At 48.0% G+C, this 19595-nt stretch overlaps 1 protein-coding gene across 1 annotated transcript; it reads right to left on the bottom strand.

Moving 5' to 3' along the window:
• Positions 1 to 6810: 6810 nt before the first annotated feature.
• LOC123132635 (phosphatidylinositol/phosphatidylcholine transfer protein SFH2) lies at positions 6811 to 17863 on the bottom strand. Its single transcript, XM_044552471.1, has 11 exons — positions 17580 to 17863; positions 17448 to 17476; positions 15737 to 15820; positions 15585 to 15638; positions 15355 to 15432; positions 14112 to 14165; positions 13737 to 13796; positions 13558 to 13653; positions 7769 to 7870; positions 7593 to 7673; positions 6811 to 7391 (listed from the first exon to the last, which is right to left on the bottom strand). The coding sequence occupies exons 1-11, from the start codon at positions 17632 to 17634 to the stop codon at positions 7101 to 7103; spliced, it is 984 nt and encodes a 327-aa protein (XP_044408406.1). The 5' UTR covers positions 17635 to 17863; the 3' UTR covers positions 6811 to 7100.
• Between the last annotated feature and the right edge of the window lie 1732 nt (positions 17864 to 19595).

Below are 19595 nucleotides of genomic sequence, written 5' to 3' on the forward strand. Positions count from 1 at the left end.
ATCATCTTGTGCCTTTGATATCCATCTCCAAAGCATCGTCATGATCTCCATCGTCACAGGCATGACACCATGATCTCCATCATCTTGATCTATATCAATGTGTCGTCACATGGTCGTCTCGCCAGCTATTGCTTTTGCAACTATTGCTATCGCATAGAGATAAAGTAAAGCAATTACATAGCACTTGCATCTTATGCAAATAAAGAGACAACCATAAGGCTTATGCCAGTAGCCGATAACTTTAACAAAACATGATCATCTCATACAACAAAATATAGCATCATGTCTTGACCATATCACATCACAAAATGCCCTACAAAAACAAGTGAGATGTCCTCTACTTTGTTGTTGCAAGTTTTACGTGGCTGCTACAGGCTGAGCAAGAACCGTTCTTACCTACGCATCAAAACCACAACGATAGTTCGTCAAGTTAGTGCTGTTTTAACCTTCACAAGGACGGGCGTAGCCACACTCGGTTCAACTAAAATTGGAGAAACTGACACCCGTCAGCCACCTGTGTGCAAAGCACGTCGGTAGAACCAGTCTCGCGTAAGCGTACGCGTAATGTCGGTCCGGGCCGCTTCATCCAACAATATCGCCGAACCAAAGTATGACATGCTCGTAAGCAGTATGACTTGTATCGCCCACAACTCACTTGTGTTCTACTCGTGCATATAACATCTACGCATAAACCTGGCTCGGATGCCACTGTTGGGTAACGTAGTAATTTCAAAAAAAAATCCTATGCGCATGCAGGATCATGGTGATGCATAGCAACGAGATGGGAGAGTGTGTCCACGTACCCTCGTAGACCGAAAGCGGAAGCGTTAGCACAACGCGTTTGATGTAGTCGGTCTTCACGATTTGACTCATCCAAGTACCGAACGCACGGCACCTCCGAGTTCAGCACACGTTCAGCTCGATGACGTCCCGCGAGCTCCAATCCAGCAAAGCTTCATGGGAGAGTTTCGTCAGCACGACGGTGTGATGACAGTGATGATGATGCTATCGACACAGGGCTTCGCCTAAGCACCGCTGCGATATGATCGAGGTGGATTATGGTGGAGGGGGGCACCGCACACGGCTAAGAGATCAATGATCAATTGTTGTGTCTCCAAGGGGTGCCCCCCTCCCCGTATATAAAGGAGTGGAGGAGGGGGAGGGTCGTCCCTCTCTATGGCGCGCCCTAGGGGAGTCCTACTCCCACCAGGAGTAGGATTCCCCCTTTCCTAGTAGAACTAGGAGCCCTTCCAAGTAGTAGGAGTAGGAGAGAAGGAAAGGGAAAAGAGAAGAGAAGGAAGGAGGGGGCGCCGCCCCTCCCCCTAGTCCAATTCGGACTAAGTATTGGGGGGCGCGCAGTCTCTCCTCTCTCTTTCCCCTAAAGCCCAATAAGGCCCATATACTCCCTGGCGAATTCTCGTAACTCTCCGGTACTCCGAAAAATACCCAAATCACTCGGAACCTTTCCGATGTCCGAATATAGTCATCCAATATATCGATCTTTACGTCTCGACCATTTCGAGACTCCTCGCCATGTCCCCGATCTCATACGGGACTCCGAACTACCTTCAGTACATCAAAACACAAAAACTCATAATACCGATCGTCACCGAACTTTAAGCGTGCGGACCCTACGGGTTCGAGAACTATGTAGACATGACCGAGACACGTCTATGGTCAATAACCAATAGCGGAACCTGGATGCTCATATTGGCTCCCACATATTCTACGAAGATGTTTATCGGTCAAACCGCATAACAACATACGTTGTTCCCTTTGTCATCGGTATGTTACTTGCCCGAGATTCGATCGTTGGTATCTCAATACCTAGTTCAATCTCGTTACCGGCAAGTCTCTTTACTCGTTCTGTAATACATCATCCCGCAACTAACTCATTAGTTACAATGCTTGCAAGGCTTATAGTGATGTGCATTACTGAGTGGGCCCAGAGATACCTCTCCGACAATCGGAGTGACAAATCCTAATCTCGAAATACGCCAACTCAACAAGTACCTTCGGAGACACCTGTAGAGCACCTTTATAATCACCCAGTTACGTTGTGACGTTTGCTAGCACACAAAGTGTTCCTCCGGTAAACGGGAGTTGCATAATCTCATAGTCATAGGAACATGTATAAGTCATGAAGAAAGCAATAGCAACAAACTAAAGGATCATTGTGCTAAGCTAACGGAATGGGTCGAATCAATCACATCATTCTCCTAATGATGTGATCCCGTTTATCAAATGACAACTCATGTCTATGGTTAGGAAACATAACCATCTTTGATCAACGAGCTAGTCAAGTAGAGGGATACTAGTGACACTTTGTTTGTCTATGTATTCACACATGTATTATGTTTCCGGTTAATACAATTCTAGCATGAATAATAAACATTTATCATGATATAAGGAAATAAATAATAACTTTATTATTGCCTTTAGGGCATATTTCCTTCACCTGCATGGCCACATTGAGCCATCTGAGGTTCGGCAGCCCCAGACCTCCAGCCCATTTCGGTGCACATACCAAATCCCACGCGACCGTGCAGTTGCCACCATTCGCCACAGCCCTCCTGCACCAGAGGAACCCTCTGCACACCTTGTTTATCGATGTAATAGTCGTCATCAGGAGATCCAAGGCCATCATGGGATGAATGGGCATGGCGCATAGCACTGACTGGAGCAAAGTTAGTTGTCCACTCTTTGGCATTAACGTCGCCTTCCACTTGGGTAAGCAATTCGCCATCTGATCAACAAGGTATTGCAACTGCGCCAGTGATTGCTTCCTTAATGACAAAGGCAGGCCCAGGTATTTGATTGGAAAGGACCCTCTCGGGCATCCTAGCTCCACACTTGCCATAGTGATTTCCTGATCACTGCATCTTATTGGGAGGGCAGCTGATTTCTCCATATTTATTCGCAGGCCTGACGCCTCCCCAAACATCTCGAAGATACGCTTACAAATCTCAAGCTCCACCGGTTTAGGTTTGATGAACACCACCACATCATCCACAAAGATGGACAAACGTTGCCTCATTCCTCTACGAGCCAAGGGCTCCAATATGGCCTCTACTCGTGGCTCGCTCAAACAACCTTTGCAAGGGCTCCATCGTAAGGATAAATAACATCGGCGATATCGGGTCGCCTTGCCTCAGCCCCTTGCAGTTATATATTGTGTCCCTAGGGTCTCCATTCACCTTAATCTTGATGGTGGATGTCGCAAGAATCCCACAGATCCATGATCTACACCTAGGTCCAAAACCAAGTTGATGCATCACCTCAATTAGGAATGGCCATTGGACGGAGTCAAACGCCTTCGATATATCAAGCTTGAGTAATACCGCGGGGCTTCTTAGAGCATTCAGCCTGCGAGCAGTACTTTGGACCAACATGAAGTTGTCGTGCAGAGATCTACCCTTCACGAAGGCACTTAGATGGTTCCCCACAAGCTTCGGAAGTTGTAGCACCAATCTACAAGCAAGCACCTTCTCGAAGATTTTTCATAGCCCCATGTACGAGGTTAATTGGCCTAAAGTCAGGCACCATCCCATTCTTCATGCAGAACTCCTTAGTGGCTTGTGAGTGTTTGTATTATCCTTCTTTGAAATACCCAAAGGGACATGTAAAAGACAAGATTTCTATAGAATCACGATTCTTCCAGGGAGGGGGGAGCCAACACGGTTCCCTGCCTACACCCCCTGCCTGCTTGGTCGGCGCCCCGTGGGAAGTCATGCGACAATTGTGCTTCAACTGCGGCATTGTGAGCCATTTTCGCTCCTAGTGCACGGTGCCCCCATGTTGCCCCGTAGAGGGAGTTTTCGGGTTATGGGGTCGATGGCGGGTTTTATTACATCGACATGGCGTCGGAGGTGATACCCGTCCAACCGCACCTGGCTGCTATCTCGGTGGTGCTGGAACAGGACTTGGCCCGTCTATGGAGGTCATTGCCGATGTCATCCAAGCCGAGCGTTGTGACTACATCACCGACATCTTCACTTGGAGGTCATTGCCGACGTCATTAAAGCCGAGCCCTATGACTACATCATCGACATCTTCACGAGGAGGTCATTGCCGATGTCATCAAAGTCGAGCCTTCCTTACTGTTTTCTTTTTGGAGTCGTCGGTTTGGACAAAGTTCCTCGTAGTATAAGTGTCACAAAGCAACGTGATGTTAAGGTTCTCTTTTACATAGTAGATAGCTCTACAGGTTCTTGACATGATATTAACCTTCGTAAGCAAAGAAGGGGACAAACATTCTTAATTTGAGAAGTTTCTCACTAGTGGCAAGGGGGGAAAGAATGTAGGAGGGATCTTGTTGTGCACTGGATGCAAATTGGATAGAGAAAATGGAAGACGAAAAAATTGTTAAATTGTACAGTGAAAGGGGAAAAAGCAAAAGAGAAAATGGAAGATGAAAAAAATTGTTAAATTGTAGGTGAAAAAAAGCAACCACCCTTAATATAACGGTAGCAGAGAAGACGTGAACCGAAATTATACCAGGATCATAATACGCTAGTCCCTCCATTGCTTTGGAGGATCACTTCCAAAACCATCTGGCCGTCCACAGGGACTAGCCTCCTGGGCCCTCGCGCTATCGCCGTATAATCCATCTTGTGAGAGAAAGACTAAGCTGATCGAGTCCTTACATATTTTTGTTCGTTACTGACACCATAAGCGAAGCTTCATGCCCCGTCTGATACAGTAATAACGTCGTCAAGCGATGTGATACCACGTAAAGCATATATTAATTCCAGAGTTATACTAGTATTACACAGGAATTCTTAGGTATGCTTGCCCCTTGGCATGGACAGGCAGAAACAAACATGGGACATTTTTCCTGTCGTCCCTCGCAGTAGGCTTGATGAGATCATTCGCTGTGTCGCCTCAGTTTACCTTCTTTCAGCCGCCGGAACAGAGTGCTCTTCTTCATACCCAAGGCCTCGGCTAGCTCTCGAATCGTCATGCGTCCATCCAGGGGCAGCCCACGTAAAGCGTCAGGGTCAAGCTCCACCCGCCTGCGGCCGCAGTTCTTAGGCCTCTTGCTCGCCACGGCATGTATTCCACCACGCAGCGCCCGATCGTCCATATGCGCCACTCCACGCTTCATAATGCCACCAGGCACCAGCATTCCTATGTACTCCTAAAAGCATGCTGTATATGTGACGGCGTTCGTCGTCGGTGTACTGCGTTGTGAAGTAATTCTACAGAATGGAAGCACAAGCTAGATTACAATTATAGGCATCATAATTCTACCAAAAGTAATTCTAGTACAGTTCATATTAATTGATACATGTGTTGTGATCAATACTCTATGCATATTTGGGTATATAAAATCAAATGTGCTACACATATTATCCGACAGTGTGCAATTAATTAAACATCAATAAGTGGGCAAAAACTAATCCTGCTATAAATCATATTCAGAAATGGTGTATACAGCAGTAGCGTCATGCATGGGGCATAAATGATGTGAACAATAGAAGTGCAACTATGTGAGTATGAGCCGAGATCATGGAGCATAAAATACTAAACTAACAAATTGTTTCAAAGATACTAGTAACATTTTCCGTCAATTGCACCATCCAAAGTACGTTGTACAACACAGACAAACAAATACAAACTGAATTCGTGATTTTACGAAGAAAATCTATTTGAAGCTAAGAAATCATGAAGGAGATGGACATGTATGGCATGCACAACCAAGATACTAAACAGAAGTGCACAAACCCTAACTGATAAGTGTGAACTATATATTCTTGGTCTATTCAACGTCCGGCAATGGAGTACAACTGCAAGAACATGAACAACTTACTCAAGTCGAAGCCTCGGCCGCTGCCGCCCACATCACCTCCGCCGCCCCCACCGTTGCCACCGGCCGGCGTCCGAGTGAACTCCTCCACCGCCCCCTTCGTGGTAGCCGTGGATGTCCGAGCGACTGCCTCCGTGGCTGGCAAAGTCTCCATGGTCCGCACCTTGTCCGTCCGCCCCATCTCTTCTATGGCCGGCGCCATCAGCTCGTCCGTACTCTTGTATCTCCTCACACTCCCAGTCCCAGTGGATGGGTTGATTCAGATCGAATAGAGCCATCGTTTCGGACGGCTAGGTTTGGAAGAAGAAGAAGAAGAAGAAGAAGAAGAAGAAGAAGGGAGATTAACTGGTGCGGGGCGCGATGGAGCTTGCATTGCATGAGGGTTCGGAGACCCATGCGACCAAGCGCTTCTAGCGAGAGAATTTTTTTACTCCCTCCGTTCACTTTTGTAAGAACTTTTAGACATTTAAATATCATCTAAAACAGTTCAATTTCAGCTGTCTTAAACGACTTACAAAAGTGAACAAATGGGTAAAACGAATTAACGGGTCTAGCTAGAGATTTCAGTGAAGAAGGGCCGGCGTGGCCAGGCCATGGCCGGGCTTCCTCGGCCTCCGGCTCCGGGTAGAAAAACGGCCTGAGCTCCGGAAGAAGAAGAAGAAAAACTGAGACGCCTACCATACCGGGACGATGAGGGGATCGTCGAAGATGGTTACATCTGGACCTCACGCGTTTGTTGCTGCCAAAGCGGTTTTCCCCTTTGCCACGCACGCACGCATACGTTCCCGTTCCGTCCCAAGCCAATCGCCCCGCGCTCCAACGCACATCGCCGACGACGCGCGCGGAGCCATCTGCGGAGACCCGGAGAGCAAGCGGGCTCAGAACCGGGCGTGAGCCCACCACGGCGTTGCTCCGCCGCTGCTTCGTGCTAGGTCCCATCCTATCCTACCCTGCTCATCCTCCCACCTCATGTTTGCAGAACTGCGCTGAAGCTTACAAGCTGTCATAATAAACATCCATCATCCATGGATCTTGTTATAGTACCAGTACCAGTTTAACATATGCAGGTTCTATGCTAATGAATATACACTGTCCGGTTCATCTCTTCCAGCTATGATCCCAGGCCGGCATCACCCTATGCATCACGGAGCCTTCGCTACTATTATCCCCCCAGGGGGCCGGGGGGGATACAACCAACATGGACAGGTTAAATCGTCAGTTTCATCGGAGGTGGCTTGCATTGGTTAAGGTGCTCCGCATGCATATGGCCGTCTTCGGTGGTGGCGCAGCGTCAAACCTTGTGGCCGTTGGTCGACCCATTCTGCTCCCCCATCTTGTGGAACTCGGCCTGGATCACCTCCACGATCTTCGCATCGTTTGGGTCGGGCTCCGGGATGCTCACATGCAATGATCCCATCTTGAGGAGCTCCTTGTGCGACGATTGCTGGTTGGTGAGCTCGTAGAGCTCTTTGTGGAAAGGATGGTCAGGGGAGAAGCAATCGTCGGCGTTGGAAGATGAATGCTTGGATGAGCCTGATCCCTCTCGTCGGCAGAAATGGGGGAGAGCTGAGTAGTCCATAATCTACACAATTTGAGCAAGGGACATGTCACTCTAACTTTGGATTTCAGACAAAATAAATGCTACACAAAGGTAATGTTTTCTTCTCCACCACCATGTTGGTGGTACCTATATTTGCAGTAGTAGTAATATTTTACTCAGCGGTTAAGAATCTATGCAAAGACAACAATACGAGAGAGTAACAAAGTAATAACTAAAAAATACCTTTAGAAGTTCATCTCTCCCACAACCACTCAAAACTTTAACCTTCTTTTTTGTCCTCTCCTGCAATAGGGGCTTCACAACCTACCAGTATGCTCAAATGAAATGACAGTTAGCATTCACTACAAAATTTGCTGATACAATCTGAGGACGGCCTTTTGATGGAAAAATCATTGTACCTTCCAGCATGCAGAGAATATATATGGAACATTAACTATGTAATATGTCTCTGACTTTTCAGGGTAGTTCAGATCATCAACAGTTGATATTGAACTCAGCATCTGTAATCCAAACAACAGCAAAAATGTCACGCTAGCTCACCATAACACATAAGCAACACAAGTAATGACCACTCTGCAATTTTACCAGAAAAATAAATATTATGGCACATGTTAGACTATGTATAGCTTCTGTACCTATGTACGTATATTGTACATATTGTAACACAACCATTATATATAATGAGATAAGCCACCCCTAGAGGGTTGTGCTGGTTCCCAAAACTTATTGTCTTACATGGTATCACGCTAGGTTACGATCGCTTCCGCTTCTAAACCCTAATACCCGCACCGCCGCCGCAGCCGCCGCCGCCTTCACCGCCGCCGCCGCGCCACCGATCGCGCCGCCGCCATGTCGAGCGCCGCCACCACCGGTTCCACTGCTGCGGGCTTCCTCCCGGCCTCTCTTGCGGCTCTGCTCAACCTCCCGCTCGATGCCGTCTCCGTTCCGGCTCCGATCGGGACAAGGAGCATCGGCTCCGTCTTCTCCACGCCGCCGGCGCCCTCGCTCGGGCGTGACCTCGTGGTCCACACCGCGGCGCCGCCGTCCGCTGCGGACTCCGCAGGCGTCGTCCCGCCGCTCCTGCCGCAAGCGGATCACACCGCCCCGCTGGTGGGGTTGGCGGCGTCCGCCCCGGCCGCGGGCCTTGCGGCGTCCGCACAGGCCGCGAGCTTTGCGGCGCCCGCCCTGGCTGCGGTCCCGCCTCCTCCCGCATCGGCTTCGGTGCCTCCGGCTGCCTCCATGGTGTTTGCACCCCAGGCAGCCTCCTCGATGGGATCGTCTTCGCCGCCGTTTCACTTCGGTCATCTCATCACCATCAAGCTCTCCGCCGACAACTACATCTTCTGGCGTGCGCAGGTTCTCCCGCTCTTGGGGAGTCACTACTTGCTAGGCTACGTCGACGGATCGCTTCCCTGCCCACCCGCGCTGGTAGACAGCGTGCACGGTCCGGTTTACAATCCGGCCCATCGCGTCTGGACGGGGCAGGACCAGGCGAACCTTTCCTCCATCCAGGGGTCGCTCTCGCCGGCAGTTGCCGGCCTTGTTGTCTTCGCGAAGACGTCTCATGAGGCCTGGACCATCCTTGAGCGCACCTTTGCAGCGCAGTCCCAGGCTCGTGTCTCTGCACTCCGTCGTCAGCTTGGAGAGTGTCAGAAGCTTGACTCCACTGCCACTGAGTTCTACAACAAGGTCAAGGGCCTCGCCGACACATTGGCCTCCATTGGACAGCCCCTCACCGACTCCGAGTTCAACTCGTTTATTGTCAATGGTCTTGATGAGAAGTATGATGCCTTAGTCGAGATCATCAACGAGCGGGGCAACTCGACACCCATGTTGGCACACGAGGTTTTCTCTCGGCTTCTTCTCACTGAGCAACGGGTCGAGACTCGCCGCACCAGGGGCATTGGCTCCCTCTCGGCCAACGTCGCCACCAAGGGTGGCCGCTCTTCTTCATCACCCCGGTCTCCCTTGGGGTTGCCACAGTCGCCCGCCTCGGTCCCCCCACCTACTGCGACCTTACCGGGGGCTGGCGGTCCACGTGTGTGTCAGCTTTGTGGCCGCGATGGGCACTGGGCCTCCAAGTGTCATAAGCGCTTTCAGCGAAGCTTTCTTGGTCTTGGCAATGACGGCAAAGATACACGCAACAATGCCCGTCAGGTCGCCATGGCTGATCGTCCCGCGCCGCAGAAGCAACAGGGACACACTCAGTCCTACTCCATCGATCCACACTGGTACATGGACTCTGGGGCGACAGAGCATCTGACCAGCGAGATGGGGAAGCTTCACACTCGTGAACCCTATCATGGCTCCGACAAGATCCACACCGCCAATGGAGCAGGTATGCACATCTCTCATATTGGTCAAGCATCTATTCTCACTAGACATGCCAATAGGAGTCTTCAGCTTCGCAATGTTCTTCGAGTTCCCTCTGTGACACGTAATCTTCTTTCAGTTCCTAAACTAACACGTGATAATAATGTGCTTTGTGAATTTCACCCTTTTGATCTTTTTATTAAGGATCGGGGCACGAGGGACATTCTTCTTAGTGGGCGGTTGTGCCAGGGCCTCTACCGTCTGGAGCATCCTGGCGTCGCTCGCGTTTTCAGTGGAGTTCGGGTTTCTCCGTCACAGTGGCATGCTCGTCTTGGTCACCCGGCCACACCTATTGTCCGTCATATTTTGCGTCGTCATGAGCTTCCTAGTTTGTCTAGTAATAAAGATGTAGCAGTGTGTGATGCTTGTCAGCAGGGGAAGAGTCATCAACTTCCTTTTTCGGAGTCCAGTCGTAAGGTGAAACATCCTTTAGAACTTGTGTTTTCAGATGTATGGGGTCCTGCTCAGACTTCTGTCAGTAGTCATAATTACTATATCAGTTTCGTTGATGCTTATAGTCGCTTTACCTGACTTTACCTTATTAAACGCAAATCTGATGTGTTTGATATTTTTGTTCAGTTTCAAAAACATGTTGAACGTCTTCTCAAGCACAAAATTGTTCATGTCCAGTCGGACTGGGGAGGCGAGTATCGCAACCTCAACTCCTTCTTTCAGTCGCTTGGGATAGCTCATCGTTTAGCATGTCCACATACACATCAGCAGAATGGTTCAGTCGAACGTAAGCATCGTCATATTGTTGAAGTTGGTCTTACTCTTTTGGCCCATGCATCTGTTCCGTTTCGGTTTTGGAGTAATGCTTTCACCACTGCATGCTTTCTCATCAACCGTTCTCCTTAATGAACAACCTGATTATACCTTTCTCAAGGTATTTGGGTGTGCTTGCTGGCCGCATCTTCGTCCATATAACAAGCGCAAGCTTGAGTTTCGTTCTAAGAAGTGTGTTTTTCTTGGCTATAGCTCTCTTCATAAAGGTTACAAATGTCTTCATGTTCCCACTAATCGTGTCTATATATCTCGGGACGTCGTGTTTGATGAGCATGTTTTTCCCTTTGCCAACCTTCCTGTGTCCACTGTCGAACCACCATCCCTGCATTCATCCTCTGTTGCTTCTGACCAATTTGATGATGTTGCATACTCTCCTTTGCTGTTACCTAACCATGGTGCAGGAACCGGACGTGGAGCTCGTTTGGAGCTGTTGGAGGATTCACCATCATCATCGTCGTCTTCTGGTGGGCACGTCGATCGCCCTATGTTGCATGGCATCGATTCGCGTGCCCATGCATGGTCACCCGACGAGCCCGTCGCGCCGAGCATCTCCACTGCTCGGTCCGCTACGCCAGCGATCGCCGAGTCTCCAGCGGCTCGGCCTTTTTCGCCAGCGGCCGCCGAGTCGCCCGCGGCTCGGCCCGTCACGCCGTCTTCGCCCGCGGCTCGGGTCCTCACGTCGCCTTCATCAGCGGATCGGCCCGCGACAACGGCCGCGCCACAGCCCACTATGCCGAGCTCGCCATCGGCCCGGTCTGTGATGCCGGAGTCGCCAGCTGCTTCGTCTGTTCTGCCAGTTTCGCCGGTGGGCCGGCCTTCTTCGCCGACCGAGTCCGAGGCTACCGCGACTGGCTCCTCGTCACCGGCTGACTCATCAACATCGCCGTCCTCCAGCCCGTTGCAGGCTGCTCCGTCGACCTCGGTGGTTCCTGTGTCTCGACCACATACACGCAGTCGCAGTGGCATTTTCAAACCTAAGGAACGTACGGATGGTACGGTTGCTTGGTTGGCTGCTTGTTTGGCTGCTGCTGTTGCGGATCCATCTTCTGAGCCTCGCTCATATCAGGCTGCCCTGCGCATTCCACATTGGCGAGAGGCTATGGAGCAGGAGTTTCATGCTCTTCTTCGTAACAAGACATGGACTCTCGTTCCTCCACCACCACGGGTAAATGTTATTGACTCAAAATGGGTATTCAAAGTGAAGAAGCATTCGGATGGATCTATTGAGCGTTACAAAGCGCGACTTGTTGCTCGCGGCTTTCGACAGCTTCATGGTCTTGACTATGAGGACACCTTCAGTCCTGTCGTCAAGCCTACCACTATTCGGCTTCTTCTCTCCATTGTTGTTTCTCGTGGTTGATCACTTCATCAACTTGATGTGCAGAATGCTTTTCTACATGGATTTTTGGAGGAAGAGGTTTATATGAAACAGCCGCCTGGTTTCTCTGATCCTGATCGTCCTGACTATATCTGTCGTCTTTCCAAAGCATTATATGGTTTGAAGCAAGCTCCTCGTGCCTGGCATGCCCGCCTTGCCTCTGCCCTTCGTGCTCATGGGTTTGTGCCATCCACTGCTGACACTTCATTATTTCTTCTACAGAAGCCAGAAGTCACTATGTATCTTTTGGTCTATGTCGATGATATTATCCTTGTCAGCTCTTCTCAGTATGCTGCTGATGCTCTTGTCTGCTCTCTTGGTGCTGATTTTGCGGTCAAAGATCTTGGGAAGCTTCACTACTTTCTTGGAGTTGAGGTCACTTCTCGTGCTACTGGTCTTGTCCTTACGCAGAAGAAGTACTCCTTGGAGTTGTTACAAAGAGCCGGCATGCTGAAGTGCAAACCGACCACCACACCCATGTCGTCTACCGACAAGCTAACAGCTGTTGATGGTGAGCTTTTGTCTCCTGCGGATGCCACAGAGTACAGGAGCATTGTTGGTGGACTTCAGTACTTGACGATCACAAGACCATATATCTCTTATGCTGTTAACAGGGTTTGTCAGTATCTTCAGGCTCCCAGAGATACTCATTGGGCTGCTGTTAAACGCATTCTTCGTTATGTTCAGTTTACCCTGACATTTGGTATGCATATTCGGCCGACTTCCTCTCGGGTCCTTTCGGCCTTCTCTGATGCAGATTGGGCTGGTAGCCCAGATGACAGGCGATCCACGGGGGGTTATGCAGTATTCTTTGGCTCTAATTTGATCGCCTGAAGTGCTCGGAAACAGGCTACTGTGTCACGTAGCAGTACTGAAGCTGAGTACAAGGTTGTGGCGAATGCTACTGCAGAGATTATTTGGGTGCAGTCTTTGCTTCAGGAGTTGGGTTTGTCTCAACCACAGCCTCCTATTCTTTGGTGTGATAACATCGGTGCTACATACCTTTCTGCAAATCCAGTATTTCATGCCCGAACGAAACACATTGAAGTTGACTATCACTTTGTACGGGAACGTGTATCACAGAAGCAACTCCAGATCAAGTTTATCTCATCTAAGGATCAACTTGCAGACATCTTCACTAAGCCTTTACCACTGCCACAGTTTGAAGCTTGTAGGCGCAATCTTACCCTTCTCAGTTCTTTAGAAAGTGGCTAAGATTGAGGGAGGGTGTTAGACTATGTATAGCTTCTGTACCTATGTACGTATATTGTACGTATTGTAACACAACCATTATATATAATGAGATAAGCCACCCCTAGAGGGTTGTGCTGGTTCCCAAAACTTATTGTCTTACAGCACAAAAACAACAACTTGTCCTGTAATATTAGTATTAACATTTATGTTAGTTTTTTTTATGCTAGACTGTGTTGACCTCTACGGTAGACAGGTAAACATCCAAGATTTAAGAGTAATTCCTCTAAAAATTTAACGTGGTAAGGTAAAACTTGAGTACCAGTGTGGTCATATCCCTTGATGCATTAAAACATGCTTATTTCAGCAGCATTTAAGTCCATTCATGTATAGGACAAGGATAATGTTATACTTGCTCAGAGAAGAAAACCATTTTGAGAAGACTATAATAATATGTACCTTCATTTGGCTCAGTGCTGACAACTTTAAACCAGTCATGTCGAGAACTTTAACGCAAGTGGTGATCGGGCGTCCAAACTTTTCCGTCAACATGGGCTAAGTGTGATGTGAACAAACATAAGAAGAAGGATGTGTGTTAACATAAAAATTAAGATTTGAGCATTTAGCTCGACACTTACCAAAATTATGCGATCACGGTATTCGTTAATCTGAATATGAGATTGCACATAGTAGTGCACCTGAAAAGGAAACAGATCAACTTCAGTTGACAAAATGGGGAAATGGTACTCCAGAACTAGCATAAGTTGGTTGATTAGTTGATCCCATAAAAGAGGTACGCATTACTTCAATAACAAGGTATTGGCAGTAAGATATAACTATGTCAACCACTAAACAGGGATCATATCATTTTAATACCCAACAAATATACTTAAGTTACATGAACCTCAAAACGGTATCTAGTCTACACTATGGAAGGTGAAAACTATCAAGTTTCATAGTTTTTGTCGTAGCCTACTTAACAAATACGGAGTAGTAAGCATCTGAGAAAGTACCGAAGCTTTGTCATATGTGCTCTGACCAACACCAATGCCAAAAACTGGAAGACCCTGCCAACAAGAGAGAAAAAATCAAAACAAATTATTAGGAGTCTAAAACTCAACTAAGGCTCTGTTCGGTAATCAACCGCTCCCGGAATCTGCGGAGCGGGGAAACCGCAACTCCTACATTTTGAACCGCAACTCCTACATTTTGAACTGCAGCTCCACCAACTCCGCTCCCGGAGTTGTGGAGCGGAGTGGTACCGAACAGGGCCTAAATCCTTTCTTTACTACTCGTCAAAAATGCTCTTATATTATGGGACGGAGGGAGTAGTATTATAAAAATCTAAATTGGTGGCGGTTCGTTCATATTACATACGTTGTCAACCACTCTATGCAGTACATATGGTTGATTGGGCTTACATTTTGAGATAAACTATTTTATACGAGCTCAAGGACTGGTGGCACAAGCATTTAAACAACTGATAATATATAATAAATCCGTAGCAGCGCACAAGCATTTAGCTGGGTTTATTAACAACCACACTACCAGTAATTTTTTGGTGGGCTAGTTAAAAAAAACATTAATGGGCAGAGACTTGGGTAACACATAGCAAGCAACAGCATAACTAATTCATGAAATTTCAGACCCATTCGGTGAAAGGGCCAATAACTCTTTGATGGTGTGTTACAAGAAGTCAAAGAACATTATCTGATGTTGTCCTACAGGATGACACATTTAGTGGGAACGGACAATGACACAGAAATAAATGAGGAACATGCCCTAACCCCCAGCATGTCTTAATAATAAAGGAATATTAAGCCAGCAGCAATAATCACAGCTTCAAGCAAGAGATATCCTAAAGCGCCATGCTTTATTTTTGAACTTAACCATACCTAAGCTTATGTCATAGTTTGCTAAACACTAACAGTCCCTTGGGCTCTTCCTAGCTAGAAGGTCCGTCACAACTCACAACTTTGCAGCTCTGACTGGGACAACATTCTGTGGAAGATTGCAGATCAACAAAAATAAACATTAACCTCTTCAATTCTGCCAACTTTGTTCAGTAGTATCCGTTCATTTGTCAATAAAAATAATTTGATTAACCGGTAGACGTGACCTAGAACACTAACAGCTAAAAGGGTGTGCCCATTTTCTTGCACACAAACATGCATGTAAACAAGTAGTTGCATCATGAATTCATGATCAATTATTCAGGATAAGAAACATATTACTAGTGTTAGTAGATAGCTATACCTCCTTGGTGTATCCTGAGAGTCCAACAAGTTGTGAATCACGTATTGATCTGTATAAATCTACTGGGAGTATAGGTCTCTGTACATGTCCAATGTAGTCAGAGATTAGTGATTAACAGAATACATGAAATAAGATAGAGCCTGAAATTGTATACGGATAAGAGATCCTGCCATGCTAGTAAGATCTTAGTGCTAACAGGATTATTATTATAACCCATAAGGATTACTCACCTCCAATACACTATCAATTTCATTTTCAATCCTCCAATTCAAAGAATCTACAAGCTGCAGAAACAATATTCAAACCCAATTAAGCAGTTAATAACCTTAAGAATATAATTTATCTGTTCCTTTATTGGATGAGAAAATATGAGAAAGACTACCATTTTATGAGCCTTGGAAACATTCCATTCTCTAGCCTTGAGAAAGCGCAACATTGTTTCTCTAGGGTGGCCTTGGTGCACATTCTGAAATAAACAAGATATGTTTACAAACCTCCGCAACCACTGATAAAAGTGATTTATTCCAAATATTTAAATAGCTGCAGATGCATGAAATTCTGATCTGCAATTCATCTGATTATGGTTTATGAAACTAATAAGGAACTTCCAAAATAATTCTTCTATGAACCAAAATATTTTTTACTGTTACATAACATATCGACAGTCATTTGTGATTGGGTTCCACCAATGAAAATCATAAAAATCTAAGGCTAGAATTAAACCTTCCAGATAGAGATAGAAGTGGTCATTTACTGATTTCTGCCCCACTAGTGGTAGCTATTTTCTTGCAATACAACAGTAGCCAAAAAGGGCTACAAAAAAGGAATATAACTCAAGGTTGGTTTATTTGGCCACTCAAATTTATTAACATTTGATGAGCCTTCAATGACCAAAAGAAAGAAAATGCAAAGACAAATAGTAATATCTATATCACCTTTGATGATTATACAAATTACTGGTGTAGTAGTTACATGTACTACCAAAAGTAACAGTATGTGTTCTTGCAGGGCCAATTAAGTATGGATATCATGGTTTTGGTCTTATTTTCACTTCATTGGAAAATAACTAGTATTAAAAAATTATTTTCCAAAAAATGTTAAATTAATAGGGGTAAATAGCAAATTGGACAGGATTGGTCAGAATCAGACATTGTTCAGTTGAATCCGGCACATCCCTAGGTGCCGCAACAAATTGAACTGATTCTGCACTTCTGATGAGTTCTGAATTGCAATGCAGTGTTGCCATCCCAATTTCACTACACTAACAATTACGCTTCAAATAAGTTGGCATTGCTTACCTTCAAGATTTAGCGCACGTGTAACATGTTTCCTCTTAATTTTATAGACATTTAATTAAATGGTAGCAGAAAGACATATTGAAATGCCGCGCCTTCACTGTTAACGTGCATGCGTCCAGATAGTTCGGTGAACATCAGAGGTCAAAAAGGGAATAATGCCACAGCAGTCGAAACGTCGTATATGATAGGTGACTGCGGACCTAATAAGATGGCAAACGGCATGATGTTTTGGCGAGTATATCCACATTAACTCAGCTCACTTAGTAGACCTGAGAACAGCAAAACGCCACCATCCATCGGCTGCATAAAACAGGATGATCCACGATGCCACCAACGAACGCCAACCCATGCAATCGTAATTGGACGTCATCGAACATGCAACGTCGGCACACTAGACAGCTAAAGCGCCACTATACCCTCGTCTCACCAACCCATAGGAAGTGCACCACCTTCACTCCCGCCTATTCGGTCATGGATGAAGGATCAAGCACTACTCTCCAAACACACCGCCCACCTGACAAATCATGACTGACAAGATCATACCTCTAGCATGTGGCATTAACCAGGAGAGGCTCAGAGATAGCCCATTTTGCAGTAAAAGATTTAGGGCATCCCAGGCTTTAGAAGAATACGCGGAGTAGCTCACTCCCCCCCGCACCGAATCAGATCAAAAATGTAGGGCGCCGAGAATAGCTAATCTAGGCCATGATCCAGTGACAGGAGCTACGAGAATCCATAAGAATGAGTAGCAAGATCCAAGATTTGGCCGCAGGTGCACGCAGGCCAGATCCGTACCTGGAACGTCCTCCTCAGCGGCGCGTCCACTGCAAGCAAAGAACCAGATCACGTCAGGGGCCGCCACAATCGCGAAAAGAACTCATGCTGGAGCGGAGAAGGGGAGAGAGAGGGCGAGAGTGACGCACGCACCTTGATCCATGAGGATGCCGAGCTGCCTGACGGCGTCCTCGGCGGCGGCCCCCATTGCGCGCCGCCGCGGGAGGGAGCGGCCGGGGAGCTCGAGAGATCGGCGGGGGATGGAGGGGGCTCGGTCGATTGGAAGGTGGCTCCGAGTTCTTGGTGGCGTCCTGTGGGCGCCTTGGCTTGGACGGCCGCTTCTGTTTTATGGGTGTGTGCTGCTGCTCGTCGTCTGTCGCGGTGATTGTCTGCTTGCCTGAATGAATGCTACTCTGAATGCTCCTGCCGATGCTCGGTGCGGGACGGGAGGGGGAAGCGTACGTCACACTCAACTTTTGGGGGAAGAGAGTGGGAGACAGCGATGGAAATAAAAAGTCAATGTATATGGACTGCGTTCTGGACGGCGCACGGCGAACGTTTCCACATAGAAGGCGTAAGAGCATGATGTATTCTAAGGTAGATGACGTATTCTAGGGCCTTCAACGCCGATCCTCAAATCGTCCGCAACCGTTCGGATCAGACTTGTTTTGCCATCCAACGCGGTCGTATATCGATCCGCTCGACGATCCGGACATGTTTTTTCTCGCAAACCGCAGACAAACTGGGGGACCTTGCGGGCGTCCAGACCGCTGTCACGTTCGTGTCTGACTAACCTGGCCCACCAAACAACTCCACCCGCCTCTTCTTTGCTTTCCTTCCGATGCACGCGCCACTTCCCGCACCGCATCAATGCCAGCTCAGAGCATGCAGCGGCCGACATTGATGCCACGTGATGTGATCGGACGGGAGGGCGGCGCTGACCGACGCAACCTCTCGTGAGACGCCGCTTCAATGCGGGCGCAGCTTTCCAAGGTACCAACTCTGGCCGTTGCGACACATTGAAGTGGTTGACCGTCCGTTCGCACGACCTGGGCGAGGCTTTATAAGCCGTGCTCCGGCGCCGTCCACATCGTACTCACCGTGTCGCTCTGCACGTCCTCGTCCTCACCACCCCTCATCCTCCAGAACTCCGGCGATGGGCAAGTCGTGGGCCTCGGCACCGGAAGGCGGCGACTCCGGAACGTGCTCCGGATGTTCGTGGCGACGTCGTCCTCATTAGCGGCCGGCTCCTCGACGAAGGAGGAGATCGTCATCTCCTTTGGTGGCGAGGACCAGTCGGCGACGTGGGGTGCACTCTACGCCGTGACTAATGATGAGTACGAGCAGCAGATGGAGGTCATGCTCCGTCGCTCCGTCTTCCACGTTAACGGCCCGATGACGCCACCTGAGACGCTCCTCCACGTCAAACCGGAGCCCACGCCCCTCCCCGCTCTCCCCCACGCAACCATGGCGTCCAAATCGGACGCCGCGTGAAGGAGGAGCCCCTCTCGCCGCCACCATGACACGTCAAGGAGGAGCGGCTCTCGGCGCGTGAAGAAGGAGCGGCGCTCTCCGACGCCCCCAAGACTCCATGGGTATTAGAATACCTTGTGTGCTATCAAACGTCGCAACGTAACTGGACGATTATAAAGATGCCCTATAGGTATCTCCGAAGGTGTTTGTCGGGTTGGCATAGATCAAGATTAGGATTTGTCACTCAGAGTATAGGAGAGGTATCTTTGGGCCCTCTCGGTAATGCACGTCATAATAAGCCTTGCAAGCAATGTGACTAATGAGTTAGTTGCGGGATGATATATTACGGAACGAGTAAAGATACTTGTCGGTAACGAGATTGAACTGGGTATGAAGATACCGACGATCGAATCTCGGGCAAGTAACATACCGATGACAAAGGGAACAACGTAAGTTGTCATTACGGTACGACCGATAAAGATCTTCGTAGAATATGTGGAAACCAGTATGAGCATCCAGGTTCCGCTGTTGGTTATTGGTCGGAGAGGTGTCTCGGTCATGTCTACATAGTTCTCGAACCCGTAGGATCCGCACGCTTAACGTTCGATGACAATTTTGTATTATATGAGTTATGTGATTTGGTAACCGAATGTTGTTCGGAGTCCCGGATGAGATCACGGACATGACGAGGAGTCT

This window comes from Triticum aestivum, chromosome 6A, assembly GCF_018294505.1.
Source record: "Triticum aestivum cultivar Chinese Spring chromosome 6A, IWGSC CS RefSeq v2.1, whole genome shotgun sequence".
NCBI classification, from domain to species: Eukaryota; Viridiplantae; Streptophyta; class Magnoliopsida; order Poales; family Poaceae; genus Triticum; species Triticum aestivum.

Bases quoted from the DNA above. Each gene is read 5' to 3' on its own strand.
- LOC123132635 (XM_044552471.1), bottom strand. From the start codon at position 17,634: ATGGGGGCCGCCGCCGAGGACGCCGTCAGGCAGCTCGGCATCCTCATG. The intron at 13,654-13,736 runs GTAAGTGTCGAG...CATCACACTTAG, and splicing joins ACCGTGATCGCATAATTTTG to CCCATGTTGACGGAAAAGTT. The intron at 7,871-13,557 runs GTACATATTATT...TTTGGATTACAG, and splicing joins CAGCACTGAGCCAAATGAAG to ATGCTGAGTTCAATATCAAC.